The 16,840-nt window shown below is 40.4% G+C and overlaps 1 protein-coding gene across 2 annotated transcripts in view; it reads left to right on the plus strand.

Moving 5' to 3' along the window:
- The window catches only part of Plekhm3 (pleckstrin homology domain containing M3), a 175,608-nt gene that overhangs the window by 101,322 nt on the left and 57,446 nt on the right, over positions 1 to 16,840 (plus strand). For both annotated transcript variants that reach the window (XM_027941632.2, XM_071618854.1), the window contains exon 6: positions 973 to 1,036. In XM_027941632.2, the coding sequence (XP_027797433.1) occupies positions 973 to 1,036 (64 nt within the window). The remainder of the gene's footprint in view (positions 1 to 972; positions 1,037 to 16,840) is intronic.

A 16,840-nucleotide genomic window follows, 5' to 3' on the forward strand; every position in this document is an offset into this window, starting at 1 on the left:
GTGCCCCTAGTGATCTACTTCCCCAAAATAGGCCCCACCTTCTGTAGTTTCCACCATCACTCAACAGTCCTTTCAATTCTGAACCTTTCAATGGACTAATCCATTGATGATACAGCTCTCATCACTTCCCAGCCTTACCTCTGAACACTGATGCTTTGGGGACCAAACCTTCAACACATGAGCCTGTGGGGGACATTCCAAATCCAAACAGTAACACTCATTATTCTCATCTGCACTTAGGTTTTAAATATTATCATCACTATACATTTAAAGGATAGTTCATTAATGTGATATCAATACCACAGTTCCCCATTAATGAAAACCATAGAAGGTTCTGACATACATGTGGGTTGTTAATCCAATGTTCCTAAACTCTGAAATTAATTTAGGTATGCAGTATTACAGCTAGAAATCTATTTGGAGAGATTTCAGTTTCAGTCACCCTTATTATATAGTGCAGAAGCTGAAGTTTCTGGGGCTTGGGGACTTGCCCTAGTTCATACAGCTTTTTAGGGACACAGCTGGTATGGGAAAACTAATGCCCTGGTCCTCAGGTCTAGACCATTTCACAGTACTTGTAGTATTTACAGTAAAAATGAAAGACCAGGTCTAGAGATGGAGCTCAGTGGTACAGTGCTTGCCTAGCATGTGTGAGGTCCTGAGTTCTATTCCCAGGACCACAAGAAAAAAGAAGGAGAAGGAGAAAAGGGAGAGGGAAAGGTAGAGGGAGACAACAATGACAATGAAACTCATACTGCCATTTCTTTTCATTCTGGGATCTATGTTAGAAAAATATTTGAGGAAAAGAAATTATTGTGAGTTTCTTAATAGATTTGGAGAAAAAAAGACTTGGAGAGTAGGGGTAGAAAGGCAAGAAGTCAGAGGATAAGAATTCTTGAATAAGACTTTGAAACTTATGAGAAAAGGTGTCTGTGGCAACATAATTTACTTGTGTATCTGCCCTTTTTTCAGAATTTTCCCCAGAGAATACCTCCTTCAACAGATCCACCTGTATTCCCTGGCTGACCTGCAGCAGGTAAGTGCTGAGGGGCCATTGCATTTTTCATTTTCTTCTAGGGAATTGTCTGTTGATTATGGTCTTGGCACTGAGTCCTGCCATCACTGGGGTCATGTTCATCACAATCCCTTATACTTAATTTCTGTTCAAAATGGGAGGGAAAAAAACAGTATAAAAAGATACTATAGGACAATAACAATTACTAACAAGAAAGTGGAGAAACTGGAGCTCTCATGCATTGTTAGTAGGAATGTGAGTAGTATAGCCACTCTGGAAAACAGTTGGCAGTTCTTCAAAAAGTTAAACATAGATTTACCATATGACCCAGTGATTCCTCCCCATAGTATATACCCACATGACTTAAAAACATAAATTCAGATAAAAAAAATCACACAAAACTGTTTTGTGCAGCATTATTCATAACAGCAAAAAAACTGGAAGAGACCAAAAGTTCATCAGCTAATGAATGGATGAACAAAATGTGTCTATCCATTCAATAGAATATTATCCATCCATACAAAGGAGTGAAGTGCTGATACATGCTATGACATGGACAAACCTTGAAAACATCATGTGAAGTGAGAGAAGCCAGATAAGAAATCATTTGTATTTTATGATTCTATTTAAATGAAATATTCAGAATAGGCAAATTCATAGTGACAGAAAATAGTGTTGGCTATGATCTGGGGAGCTAGAGGGATAAACAGAGACTGCTAGTGGATGTGGGATTTCTTTGGAGGGTGATAAAAGGGTTCTGGAATAAGTGATGGTGGTTGCACAATTATGGATACTAAAAATCAGTGAGTTGTTTACGTTAGAAGAGTGAATTTTCTGGCATGTGACTTTATTTCAGTTTTTTTTAATGTGAAGAAAAACTTAATGATTGCATGTGTTAAGCCAATGATTGTGCTCAAGCCAAACAGATGAATGACTTTTAAAGTTTAATAAAACACAACAGAACATTTAAGAGTCAAATCATTTTTTATACTTTTGTTAGTACATGTCCTTTTAATGGTTGACCAGGTTTGCAGCCAGGAAGAAACTAAGGTTTTGTGTGTCCAGCCCTAAGTTCTGAGTATGTTAAGTTTTGGTTTATCATTTAAATCAACATCTTACTCCCTAAGAAGCTGTCAGACACTAAATGAAAGCATTAATTTCCTTCTATATATGTACTGATTCTTTCAAGAGTCAGTTAAAAAGCGATTGTGACAACTTTCAGAATATCTCAAACTACTGTGATTCTGATCTTCTGTTGTTTTCTTCTCTGGTTGTTTCACCCAGAAGGAATGAGATCCACTTAAAACTGTGTTCATATCCTTTGGGTGTTCTTCAAACTTGAAATTCTTTTTTAAGGTGTTGTGTGTGTGTGTGTGTGTGTGTGTGTGTGTGTTCATTAAAAAAAACTGAAGACTTTTGTGTTCTTTGTTCCTCTGCAGGTAAGAAAGTTATTTTGTTTTATTATTTTTTAAAAAAAAAATGTGTAGTTGCAAATGGACAGCATATCTTTATTTTATTTGTTTATTTTTGTGTGGTGCTGAGGATTGAACCCAGTGCCTCACACGTGCAAGGCAAGTGCTCTGTCACTGATATACGGCCCCAGCCCAAGAAAGTTATTTTAAATAACAGAAATAATTTTAGAACATTTAGTTGAAGAGGTCTGAGAGAAGCCTGGGGCTTTAATTTCCACTCATGTGTCAGATTCAAACCTACTGGAACATATCAGTTTGCTCCAACTCCTTCAGTCCTGCGTGTTCTTTACTGCACAAGCAAGCTTTACTGCACTGGCTGCACTGGATAGGGGTATATTTTTAATTACAATTATGCTGTGGTGTTCCAAGAATAATAATCAGCTGAAACACTCAATGTGCATTTCCTGTTACTTTCTAGCAGTCCGTCTGATCATAGTATGAGGACCCAGACTCTATCACTTGAGAAATGGGTTTAAAGGCACCAAACATTCTTGTAAAGGTGGTTTAAAATAGAATGGGTGGCTCCAAAGTGAATACTCTTTGAGGAAGCCTTTCAGAAACGAGTTTTGATATTAGATGAAGAGAAAGAATCAGAGTAATTCCATATTCATTTTAGGGTATCAAAGTAGTGTGTGCCCGTTTGGAATAATAAAACCTGCTTTTTAAGGCTTTCCTGTACCCTGCTGTCTTTTTCTTCTTCTTTTCTTTTTTCCCCTTATAATAATCAAACCATACGTGCCAAGCAGCTTGCTTAAATCAGTGCTGGTGGTGTTCTTGGTGGCCAGGCCATTAGCCCCCGGAGCCCCATAAGCAGCTTAATCAGTTTTCAGCCTGGTAGTAAAGTGATAGAGGCAATCAACAGCTTATCAAACTCCCCGTGGGTGGGGCAGCTAGAGCTCAATGCATCCATTTACTGAGCAGCTCACTCTAACCCAGGTCTTTGTGCCTGGCTTAAGAGCCCCAAACTTATCATATTTAGAGGAAGTTTAATTCAATTACATTTTCTGCCTGAGGTGGGTTAAATTGGATTTAGCTTTTGATCTGTCTGCATTTTGACTATCTGCACTGAAGGGCACCCCCTACCCCATCTTCTTTCAGTTTCTGGGTAAATGACAAGCATGTTTTCTAGGTTTGAACTGATCTTGAAAACACATAAGAGTAAGAACATAAGGAGAGGGAGAGAAAAAAAAATACTTCTGCTTTGTGAAAGAGCTAGTCAATGGTAGCAGGAAACCCTACCTTCCTGACCCAACCACCAGCTCCTCGAGGCCCTGGGCCGTTTTCACATCTCCCTAGCTGCTTTGTCATCCTGTTTCAGCTTCAGGAATTTAAGAATAAATTATTTTCCCCTGTTTGATTTCATTCCTCACTCCCAAAGGTTTCTATAAGAGCAGATTTTTCTATCTTATAAAATAACTGTAGAAAAAGGAATTTTCATGTACAGATTTTGAAGGGAAAAAGAAGATAAATTAAACCAAGTGCTTGAAGAATCATAGAAAATGACAATACAAATATTCTTCCTAAATGCACAGATTTCTTTCTACAAGTTTCTCTTGAGTACATTTGAGTACATTTTTCCATTACTTTTTATTTCAAAAACAAACGTTTTTCTTTGAAAAGAAAAAAAGATAAACCTTTAATGAATATGGTAGAGAGATACGTGATTTGTAGAGAATTTAAAAGTATTATAGTATGCAAAGCACTAATAATACATAAAGGTGCTGAAAGGATTTTGGTGCCAAAAAATTTGCCACCTTCTTGTCTTTCTCCAGATTCATATTTATAAATAATAGTCTCTAAAGTTTTAGTAAATAGATTTAGTCCTCAATTTGGCTGAAGATTTCAAGCTACTTTTGTGCATCTATTTTTACAGTCAAGACAATTTCCCCCCCGCTTTTCATTATTTGAATTTATTGCCCTCTTTGCATGTATTCTTTCTTACTCTTATACACTTGGATAGGAGGAAATAAATAGCAAGGGTTGATGATTGCCTAGTAAAGGAGATTTTTTTTCCCATTTGTTCTGGGAGCCACAGTCACCTGGCTACTGCTCACTGAGCATCAGTTATTGGCAAAATTTATTTGGATGTTAAGTAACTAAATTGCTCTCCGTGTATTACTAGCATACACATCGAAATGGTAGTAGCTCAACAGTACATTGTCATTATCTACTGTGATCAATTGGCAGCATTTAGCCTTAGCCATCACATGTGAAATAGAGACAAGAACCCCTCTGGCCTAGTGGCAGGGCCAAGAAAGCAGCAGCATAGAGAGGTGGAGGGTCTCCAAATCTGAGAAGTTCCTGAGAATACGAGCTTGATTCACTCATTTCTTAAGTTTGGAATTCCAGATAAATTTCTGTTCTACAAAGTAGATAATATTAGAAGAATATATTCAATCTGTGCACTTTGAATATAAAATTAACATTTACATTTTCTGCCTGAGGTAGGTTAAATTGTAAAATAAAATCCCTTTTTTTTTTTTTTTTGTTAAAATAAAATCTTACGAACAGAAACATTCAGGAAGTATGAATGCATAGTGGGTTTTTGAAATGACAAAGCAGTTTCTTATAAAGGAAATCACTAACCATATGTGAACAAATGGTCATGTATTGGTGCATATTTTTAATGGGGAAACTTCTTTTGAGAGCTTTTCCTTGGTTTGATGCTTTGAGAAGGGGAAATAGAATAGAATTTATGTTTGGTTATTTTCAGTCTTTCCACCATAATCACAAATCAGTGGGAAAGTTTAGGTCAGGAATTCTATAAAAAGATATGCTCAAGTGAGGCAGTGGGAACATACCCTTAGTGCCTTAGCTTTCCCCTTTCCACAGTGACTGTGTAACAAACCATCCCTTACTCATGTCCCTTACCACTGATAAAGAAGTTCCAAATTTTACCAGTATATGTAAGTTACTATTCAAGAGTTCTAGTTGTTCTTATGGTGCAAATCAGAACCTTGGTTTAATATGTCATTCCTTGGACTGTGTAAATGATAGGAGAATTCTTCTAGAGTTCCTTCTACTTGCTAAAAGAAAAGGTCAAATTGACTTCTAAATTCTGTCTACCTGTGCTCTTGCAATAAAACCTAAAATGCATATTAATGACTAACTCTTCTGGTGTTACTCACCTTTGGGGCATTTGTAAGTTAAGTATTGAATGATTCTATTTGTACATGATTCAAGAGAAAGGATACTGGATGGTCCCTTGGGGGAGGCAGTTGGTTAGAGTAGCCCCTCTCCACCTACTCCCTCCACTGCCCACCACCTCAGCTACACACACACACACACACACACACACACCTCTGTGAGACAATCTAGCGGGCTGATTTTCCCATTATTCACCTTCTCAGAGTCCTGAATTTCCAAAGTAGGCCCTTCCTTAAAGTTAAGAAGTTTAGATTCTACTTAACATAATATATATTGCCCAAGAAAATAAATTGTTACTTTGGCACAGATTCATTTGTCTTGTTAATAAATTGAAAACATAACATGATATTTCAGGAGAAAATATTTCAACAGATAAGTCTTAATGACAGGTAAGGAAGGAAAAGTCTAGAATTTGGAATAAATGGGAAGGATGCCAAAGGGAAAGACCTACAGCACCTGATAGCCAAGAAAAGAGAAGTAACCAAATGCACACTACCTTTTTAGAGTTGCCTAGGTCCCAGCTGTTTGTTTTATTCTAAAGCAATGAACACTTACACAAAACAACTGACATAATTCATGGAAGATGTAAATGTTCAGTGAATCACTGGGAGGCTGGGTGGGTAGATCGGTAGATGAATGTATGCATACATATATATCTGCATACACTATCCTGAGATCACTAGCTATCCCTCTAAGTGGAACTTAATTTAAAATTAGCACCTAAATAAAACAAAATTACAAATGTTCATCTGAGTAATATCAAATGAAAAATTGCTTTTTAAAAGTTTTTTATTGGGGCATTGAAAGATACATAATAGTGAGATTCATTATGCCATATTTATGCATGCACATAATATAGCTTAATCAATCTCACTACCTAGAACCTTCCCTTTCTCCTCTGCTCCCTCTCCCTGGTCCATTTGCTCTACTCTACTGATCTCCCTTCTATTATTACTATTTTAATTAGTGCATTGTGATTTTATATATAAATGGGGTTCATTTTATCATTTTCATATATGGACATAGCACAATTTGGTAGTGAATTTCTGCTTTTTAAATTTTTTATTGATTTTTAAAAAATAAATGACAACAGAATGCATTACAATTCACATTACACATATAGGGCACATTTTTCATACCTCTGGTGGTATATGAAGTATGTTCACACCAATTCGTGTCTTCATACCTGTACTTTGGATAATGATGTCCATCACAGTCCATCATCATTGCTAACCCCCTGCCCCCTCCCTTCCCCTCCCACCCCTCTGCCCTATCTAGAGTTCGTTTATTCCTCCCATGCTCCCCCTTCTTACTCCACTATGAGTCAGTGACTTATATCAGAAAAAACATTCGGCATTTGTTTTTTGGGATTGGCTAACTTCACTTAACATTATCTTCTCCAACTCCATCCATTTACCTGCAAATGCCATGATTCTGTTCTCTTTTATTGCTGAGTAATATTCCGTTGCGTATATATGCCACATTTTTAAATCCATTCGTCTATTGAAGGACATCTAGGTTGATTCCATAGTTTAGCTATTGTGAATTGTTCTGCTATAAACATTGATGTGGCTGTGTCCCTGTAGTATGCTGTTTTTAAGTCCTTTGAGTATAGACCAAGAAGAGGGATAGCTGGGTCAAATGGTGGTTCCATTCCAAGATTTCCAAGGAATCTCCATACTGCTTTCCATATTGGCTGCACCAACTGGCAGTCCCACCAGCAATGTATGAGTTATCTTTTTTCCCCACATCCTTGCCAACACTTATTGTTGTTTGTCTTCTTAATAGCTGCCATTCTGACAGGAGTGAGATGATATCTTAGAGTAGTTTTGATTTGCATTTCTCTGATTGCTAGAGATGATGAACATTTTTTCATATATTTGTTGATTGATTGTATATCCTCCCCTGAGAAGTGTCTGTTCAGGTCCTTGGCCCATTTATTGATTGGGTTATTTGGTTTTTTTTTTTTTTTTTTTTGGTGTTTAGCTTTTTGAGTTCTTTATATACCCTAGAGATTAGTGCTCTGTCTGATGTGTGAGGGGTAAAAATTTGCTCCCAAGATGTAGGCTCTCTATTTACCTCACAGATTGTTTCTTTTTTTTTTTTTTTTAAGAGATAGATAGAGAGAGAGAGAATTTTTTTAATATTTATATTTTAGTTTTCGGCGGACACATCTTTGTTTGTATGTGGTGCTGAGGATCGAACCCGGGCTGCACGCACGCCAGGCGAGCGCGCTACCGCTTAAGCCACATCCCCAGCCCCACAGATTGTTTCTTTTGCTGAGAAGAAACTTTTTAGTTTGAATCCATCCCATGTAGTGATTCTTGCTTTTAATTCTTGTGCTATAGGAGTCTTATTAAGGAAGTTGGGGCCTAATCCCACATGATGAAGATTAGGGCCTACTTTTTCTTCTATTAGACGCAGAGTCTCTGGTTTAATTCCTAGGTCCTTGATCCACTTTGAGTTGAGTTTTGTGCATGATGAGAGATAAAGGTTTAATTTCATTTTGTTGCATGTGGATTTCCAGTTTTCCCAGCACCATTTGTTGAAGAGGCTATCTTTTCTCTCATGTATGTTTTTGGCACCTTTGTCCAATATGAGATAACTGTAATTTTATGGGTTAGTCTCTGTGTCCTCTTTTCTGTACCATTGGTCTACCACTCGATGTTTTTGTGCCAATACCATGCTGTTTTTGTTACTGTTGCTCTGTAGTATAGTTTAAAGTCTGCTATAGTGATGCCACCTGCTTCACTCTTCCTGCTAAGGATTGCTTTAACTATTCTAGGTCTCTTATTTTTACAGATGAATTTCACTGCTAAGGATTGCTTTAACTATTCTAGGTCTCTTATTTTTACAGATGAATTTCATGTTTGCTTTTTCTATTTCTATGAATCTCTGCTGTTTATATGTCAGAATAATAGTGAGTTTTTAAAGTTGCAAACTTTATGAACACCCACTAAAACATTCTTGAACTAACTCTTCATTAAGTTTTTTGCTGGTCCCCATACCCAGAGAGCTGTAAATTGTCACTTGTGTGACCTAATCATTTGTCAAAACAGAAATACTACAAACAGGGCTGGGGATATAGCTCAGTTGGGGGCTGGGGATATAGCTCAGTTGGTAGAGTGCTTGCCTCATATGCACAAGGCCTTGGGTTCAATCCCCAGCACCACAAAAATAAAAATAAAATAAAAAAAAGAAATACTACAAACAGCAGTCCCACCTAAGCAGCTTCACAGTATGTTCTAGTTAGTGAGTAGGGTCACCAAAAGTCGATGCCCAAGGCATGTCAAGGCAACTTTTTGAAAACATACTTTGCTGAATTCTTTAAGGATGTTATATCAATTATTTTGCATGGCCCTGTCCCAACAAATAAACACATCATCAGAGAATGTTGTTCTCTGTAGGCACTCTTCAGAGTCAGTGGACAAAGGCCGGGCCTAAGTGGGCACTCAGCACAGCTGCCCTTTCACCAAAGAAGTAACAGGTGATGACCTTTATTCATACTGGGGCCAATATCTTTGAATCCAGAGCCTACAGGAACAGCGCCTCAGTGCCCACAACCCAGTCACCAGTCCCCAAGCTTCAGGAGCCCAAGGAACTTGCATTCATAGCCTCTCAGCAGCTCTGAGCCCTGTGCCATTGTCCACCCAGGCGTTAGCAGGCAGGATAACTAATTAGGAGCATTCAGATTTAACAAGCAGAAAAACAAAGTGTGACAGCTCGCCTGTGTTGTTCTGCGGCCAGTGCCTGTGTCTGCAGTGGCCGCACTGCCTTCACAAACCCCTGAATGCAATCTGGGGCAAGACTGGAATGAGGCTCCATTAAAACATCAGCCAATCTGTTAGCTACTTTTTCCAGGGTTAGTCCAACTAATTAATGAACTAGGAAAGAAGACCATAAGTTATTTGGGGGACAAGTCATGCCTTTTAAATAAGCGAATTTTTACAAAATGAATGTGTATGTTTTCCTCAAAAAATCTTTCCTGGGCAGAGGGAAGGGATCAAATGTTATTCTTTGAAGGCTCCACTAACCCTTGGCAGCAGAGCAGATGGAAAGTTGCTGCTTCTCAGGTGAGCAGGTGTCTCTAAGTAGGTGCTGAACAGTTCATGCCTCATGCTCAGACTCCCAGGCTGTTTCAGATTATGTGGAGAGGAGAAAGGGCAGAGTGACAAGCCCTGCCAAGGACCAGGATTAGTGCCAGACCAGAGATCCTCAGCCTTTAGCATCTGGACCACTTGCTGATCAAAACTACTGGCTTTCTGGTGTTTTGGTGATGGGACCAGGTAGCCAAGGGAGTTAATGCATGTGGTTAAGAAGGTGACAGTGCAGACTGTTCTTTAGACAAGCTGGTTAGCCATTGCCTTGAGAACACTTTCCTAGGTACCACACCCAACTACAACCTGGTTCACAGATGTATTAAAGGGTTGGGGGAGGAGAGCAGAGCCTGGGGCAGAAAATGTGATGGCTAAATGCAAAGTTACTGCCCTTTTTATGTGAGAGTGTTGGATGGAGGGCCCCATTGTACAGGAAAGAAAGAACTGGGTTGAGGCTCCAGAGCCCCTCAGGGGTAACACTTTCATAGTAGACGAGAATGAAGCCCAGAATTGGAGGGTGTTCAGCCAGCACTAAAATCAATTTCTTGGGATCCCAGACTCCTGGCTCCCACTTTTGCTTTGGCTTCTAGCCATTTGGGTATTGTTACTATTCGGTTTTGTTATTGTTGTTATTTCCCATTTATCAAAAAGCAATCTAATACCGGCTAAGTAAGGGCTTGTTTTCAAAGGAAATGGCAGAATTAAACTATCTCCTGTCTATCTGCTCAGGCCAACAGAAATGTTATTACCCCCCACAGAAATGTTATTAGTCACCAGGAACAGGTAAAAAGGGCTTGGGTCAAAACCACTCCATTACATGATCAGAGAAACTATCATTGGTTGATAAAGCATATTTCTATGTATTAGTTATCTGTTGCTATGTAACTGATTACCATGAAACTTAGTAACTTAAAACAAGAGTGAACAGCACTTGTCTTTCACAGTTTCTAAGGGCTGGGAGTTCAGGAACAATTTAATTGGGAAGTAGTCTGGGGTCTGTACTGAGGTTGCAGTTGAGATGTTGGTTGGGCCTGTAGTTACAGCTAAGGCCAAGAGGCCCTTTCCCAAGGTAGGTGGGTGAGTCCCAAGCCTGGCGAGCTGGTGCTGGTGGTTGGTGGGAGGCCTTCTGCTTCCATCCACATGGTCCTCTCCACGGGCTACTTAAGTGTCCTCATGACATGATAGCTGACTTTTGAATGTTGTGAGAGAATGAAGCTATCCTTTCTGTGACCCTGCCTTGGAAGCCAAGATCGCATCATTTCTGCCCCAGTCAGTTCACTAGAAATGAATCCCTGAAGCTGCTCCAGGGGTGCAGTTGATTAGTACATGGTGCATAGACAGCAGAAACGGATCACTAAGTCTGATCCACGTTTAAGGACCCGAGAATTAAGTTCTGCCTTTCAAATGGAGGCATTTTTTAAAAAATACTTTTAGTTGTAGATGAACACAATACTTTTATTTTATTTATTTTTATGTGGTGCTGAGGATCAAACCCAGTGTCTCACACATACGAGGCAAGCACTCCACCACTGAACTACAACCCCAGCCCTCAAATGGAGGCATTTTAAGAGCATATGAATATATTTAAAAACTACTATAATAATAGCATCTCATATCTGCATATTGGTTTACACTTTAAATAGTGTAATTCCAAAAACAACTTTGTGAGGTAGACAGGCCTGCCTTTTTAAAATTTGCATAACCTACATGATAGGCAAAAATACCAAGGCTTGGGAAAATGAGCTGGCTTGCCAAAACTGCACAGCTTCTGCTCAGTGAATGAGCTCTGACTGACAGCCATGCTTTCTTACTCTTTGTCCAGGGTCCTCTCTGCTCTACCAGATGGGTGTATGTACATAAAAAAACAGATCTCCACTTATGTAATCTTGTACTTGCTGTGTTTATGGCACAAAGATATAAGGGGAATGGATAAAATAATGTTTGCAAAAAGCACCAAGAAAAGGAAAATATGAAGTCTGTCATGATTCCTGTAGTTACTTCCTATACATAGCCTGGGAGGCATCAGAAAGCATCGGGTCACCTGTCATACAGGATCATTCACAGGGAATGGCCTTGGGCCCCAGCAAAGTGTTTTGGCACTTTCCCCTCACTTTTTGTTATCCTGGTCAGAATTCCCTTATGCTACCATAGCCAGCATGAGAGGGGGCCCTAGGAATCCCTGATTCTTCCTTGCTATTCAATTCGGTTCAGCAAATATATGTTGAATGCCCACTGTGTGCTAGCACTGTGCTAGAAACAGAAGAGACAAAGGTGAATAATTCAGTTCCTTCCCTCACTGAAGTTACTGTCAAATGAGAGAGGCAGACAAGCTTCCTTTTTCTTTTTTTAAGTCAGTGGAGTTGAATACAAGGTAATTGGGAAACCCATCTAACCCATCGCAGCAGATTGCATTTGCAGTGTTGGCCATAACAGTATCTCCCATCCCACACTCATGCATACACTATGACTTTAACACCTGCCATTGAAAGTGGGGTCTTTGTTCCCTTTCCCTGAATTTGGTTGGGCCTATGACTATGGAAGTGTTGCTATATGATAGAAGGCCAAGTCATGAAAGGCAATACAACTTCAACCTAGTGTTTGGAGGATGCCCACTCTTGGAACCTAGGCTCTATCTCACAAGGAAATCCAAAGTAGCCCACGGGCAGGCCATTTATGGTCATGGTAGCTGACAGCCCAGCTGAGCCAAAGCAGCCATCACCCACCAGCAGATATGTGAGACATGGGACTCTGAATTACACAAGATCCTCACCTTCAAGTCTTAATCAAGGCTACAAATGAGTCTACAGATATTTTGGAGCAGAGACAAGCCACCTCCACTGTCTGAACTCCTGACCTATAGTATCTGTGAGTATAAGAAAATTATTGTTTTCTACCACTAGATTTGGGGTAATTTGTTTTGTAGCAATAGTAATTGGAACACCCAGTAATTTGGCTGTCAGAGTGGGCTATCTAGAAGCTGTGATTATAAGTTAGATGTGGAGCCTATAGACATGAGCCAGGCAATGGGAATGGGAAGAGGAATTTTAGGGTTTGGTGGCCTCAAACCCCTCAATGACCTAATCCACAGTATTTCTGTCATGGAGGCCAGCAGGAGAAAATTTTAATTACTGACTATTTTATCAGCTTTTTCACTGCTGTGACTAAAGGACCCGACCAGAACAACTGTAGAGGAGAAAGAGTTTATTTGGGGGCTCAAATGGTTTCAGAAGTCTCTGTCCATAAACAGCCGGTTCCATTCCTCAGGGCTCAAGATTAGGCTGAACATCATGGTGGATGAGTGTGGTGGAGGGAAGCAGCTCACATGATGATCAGAAAGCAGAGAGAGGTCTCCACTTACCAGATAGAAATATATACCCCAAAGCCACGCCCCCAATGCCCTACCTCCTCCTACCACACCCCTTCAGTTACCACTCAAAATTCACTGATTGGGTTAAGGCTCTAGTAACCCAATCATTTATTCTCTGAACCTTTTTGCATTGTCTCACATGTGAGCTTTTGGGGGATACCTCACATCCAAACCATAACACTGACTTTGACATTTCTAAAGAACATTCTACCTGCAAGCTTCAGCATTATTTTGATAAATGTCTTAACAAAACATTCATGGGATAAGTATAATGGTGTTGCTTCATTTTCCTCAGAAATGAAAGATTATACAATGTACCTAGAGCTGAAGAGAATAGAGTTTTAAAATCTTTCCATCCCACTTGTGCACCTCAAATGTGAGCCCATTCTGTGTCACCAAACTCCTGCTGGGCCTTCATTTAGCAAATATTTATTAAGCGTGTACTATATACCAGCAGCTATTCTAGCCTTGATATTGAGAGAGCTCATTTCTCAGAAAAGGACTGATGATATCTAATGATTATGACCAAACTCTTGCACTCTACTATGTGTCAAGGACTTCCAATAGAGGCTTCTCATGACTCTGTTCAGCCTGGTGATGTTCAGTGGGATTTTATCCCCTGGTCCTTATGCCAACCATCCTACCACATTTGCACTTGGTCTTCAAAGGGCCAGAGGAATAATAAGAAGGCCCTATCTAGTCAGGTGTTGAGAGCTGAGCACTTCTAGCATAGATACACTCATTTGACAATGCCCCCAAGATGGAACCAGAAAGTACGGCAGCTCCATAAGACAGCATCATCACAGGTGTCCTAGCAGACACCATTGTCTGCCTGTGAGAAGAGCTACTCTACCCATTTCTTCTACCCATGGAACTTGCAGCTTTTCAATAATATCACCCCACCTTTCTGAGGGAAAACTTAAAAGCCAACAGGGGCAGCTTCTCCTTATTGCTGTTTGGTTTTTATCTTAATTTCCATTAAAATCCTAGAGAACCATCAACACATATGCCCCTGGAATTTCAAATAAAGAAAAGGTATAGGGAGCAGTACTGGTCACTCAAAAAGCTTCCAAAGCATAACAAGTCCAGGCTTCCTAGCCAGTGAGCAGATAGATTTTTTATACTCTCTTCGAGAGTTAGTCTTTTACATATTCATCCATATAAGAAGAAAGTAACAAACACCTATTACATATCAGGCACTTACTGTAACAGGTGCCAGGGGCAGGATAGAAAACTGCCCTCTTGGAGCACATTCTCTCCTGACTTTCTTCTGAGGGGGCAGCAAATGATAGCAGCAGCCTACTAATCCATTCCCCAGTTTAAAGGAGAGAAATGCAGCTTCAGAGCAGAGCTCTGTTGATTGGGATTCCTGCAGAGACCAGGCGAGTGGCATCAGTGCCCACAGCAGGCTTGGGGTGAGACTTCAGGTTGTGATGATGAACCAGAGGGCACCTCCTTCTGGAGGGGCAGCTATTCCTTAGTAGCCCCCGAGTTGTTCGCTCTACCCATTTTCCAAGAGAAGCCGGAAATCCGTATTTTTATGTGAAATTTCTCAATATTTAAACACTCTGCAGGCCAAACAAAACACAGCCACCAGTTTTGACCTCTGCTTTATAATAGAGAATGCCTGCTTTTGTTCCGTCAAACTAATGAATGCTCAATTGCGAGAAGGAATTTGGAGGTTAGTGTTAGATTGTGCTCCTCAATAGGCTGCAGACCCCATCCCACACCCTTAAGATACTAATTGACAGACTTGCACAGGCTGACATCTGGGCTCTCAAAGTGGACACACACAAGGAAACAGGCAAGCTATTCCAGGTCACTTTGCAAGGTCAGGGCAGCAATGCAAACATTAGAAAGGCTGAAGACGAAGGTCAGGTGGCAGCAAGGGAGCCCTACAGTGCCTTGAGCTGTTGGTTAATAAATCATATTCGAAAGGTATCAGCAGCCTCCCTCTCCCTGGCATTGCTTTGTGAGCTGGAAAATTAAATAGAAATCAAAATTAAGATGGCTGTCAGGAGCTTTAGGAGACCAACACGCCAGTGTGAGGCCAACATGGGATGAAGTTTCTCCCTGGAGCAAAGGTCTTCAAGGGGGTGATGATATCTGACACTGGGCATCGCAGAGGGCATAGCTACTGCAGTAGTGATGCATGGAGCTGTGGAGCCTGCCTGTCCATGTTTGGTGCCTGACAGGCAACTTTGAGCAAGTCCCTTCCCTTCATTCTTCGAGCATGAAGTACTTCATCTCTAAAGTGAGGATAACAGTACCTGCCCCCAGCAGGTATTATGAGGCTTAGTACAGGTGAAGCACTTAGAACTCTGCCTAGAAGATGGGACTTTACTAGTGGTACACTACTGGTATTAGTGTTGCTGGGAAATGTGGGTTTTTCTTCAGTAGCTCCCAGGAGCCTTCTTCAGAGTCACAGAGCCATTACATCTGTAGACATTAGATTATAGCCATCACCACAGATATCATACTTGCTGTATCCCAGCTTTGCCTATTAGATTCTGCAGGGGAATCTAGGCAACAGGAACCTTCTGTAGCTGCAGTTTCACAGTCACCTTATGGAGCAGCAGAAAAATGCTGGGTGGGTTCCCTCCTACAGGCAATGTCATCCTACAGGGGGATTGCACCTGGAGGGCCCTCACCCTCAAGGTGATGCCCTCTCCCAACAGAGTAAGTCAGGCAGTCCCCTGGGCTTCTCACCTTTCTTTGCTATTGCCCGGTCTTCAGACCATGTACCTGAAGGTGAATTTCAGCTTACCAAGAAAGGTGAGCGCCTCCCACATCTTTTTCTTTGAAGAATTCATGCCCTTTGGGTGGGTTATGCATAGTTCTCTTCAATGTTAACAAAAAGCAGTCTTCTTGTAAATTTTGTAGAATCATAAGAGTACACATTTTTGTGCTTAAGGAAACCACTGTGCCCATACTGTTTCTGAGCTATAGGAGAGGCTTACTAGACTGAAATGTTGGCAGAAACAAAAAGAAGCCCTGTTTCTTCCCACCTGCAATCATAGTTTTACTAGCTTGTAAAGCACACGCAGAATTTGCAGTACATTCTTCTCTTGCAGTAGGGGAGAGGCCCTGCTGTGAATGTAATTGGCTTTCTAGCTTTCTTTAACATTGAGGTGGAGGGAGCTGGACTGAAGGGCCTTTACTCTTAGAATTAACCCATGTTGAATTGTGTTTAAATTCCATGCATCTCCCTGAATGGATGTGTTCCATTAAGTCTTAGAAGTGGCTTATCTCAGAATATATCCCCATCTGTATCAATTCTCCTCACTTTGTTGAAACTAAGTTTCTTTTTCTTCTCGCTTTCTCTCTCTCTCCCTCCCTCACTTTCTCCCTCCCTCCCTCCTTCTCTCTCTCCCTCTCTCATCACTCAATCTCTAATGGATTTTTAACTTAATCTTAAAAGGGATTATTTTGAACCATGGTAACCCCTGTTAAAGATATATGGCATCTTCACATGACAGTGTCATATAGTACATCCCATTTGAACCACGTTTTTCCTCTGACTTTGGCTTTGTAGGATGTCTGTTCCTCAGAAAAGGACCACAGGCATAATCTAGATGGAAACTGTCTTACTTTACTTCTAAGATCCTGAGTTTCCTCTTGTATGAAGTCAAAATATTGGATTAAGCAATCTTTACAGCCCCTTCCAGCTTTAGGGCCCTGGTTCCATGATTCTATGATCCATGAGAAGCAATTAAAATGCAGAAGCGGCTCCATGTGTCTC

Source organism: Marmota flaviventris, chromosome 11, assembly GCF_047511675.1.
Source record: "Marmota flaviventris isolate mMarFla1 chromosome 11, mMarFla1.hap1, whole genome shotgun sequence".
NCBI lineage: Eukaryota > Metazoa > Chordata > Mammalia > Rodentia > Sciuridae > Marmota > Marmota flaviventris.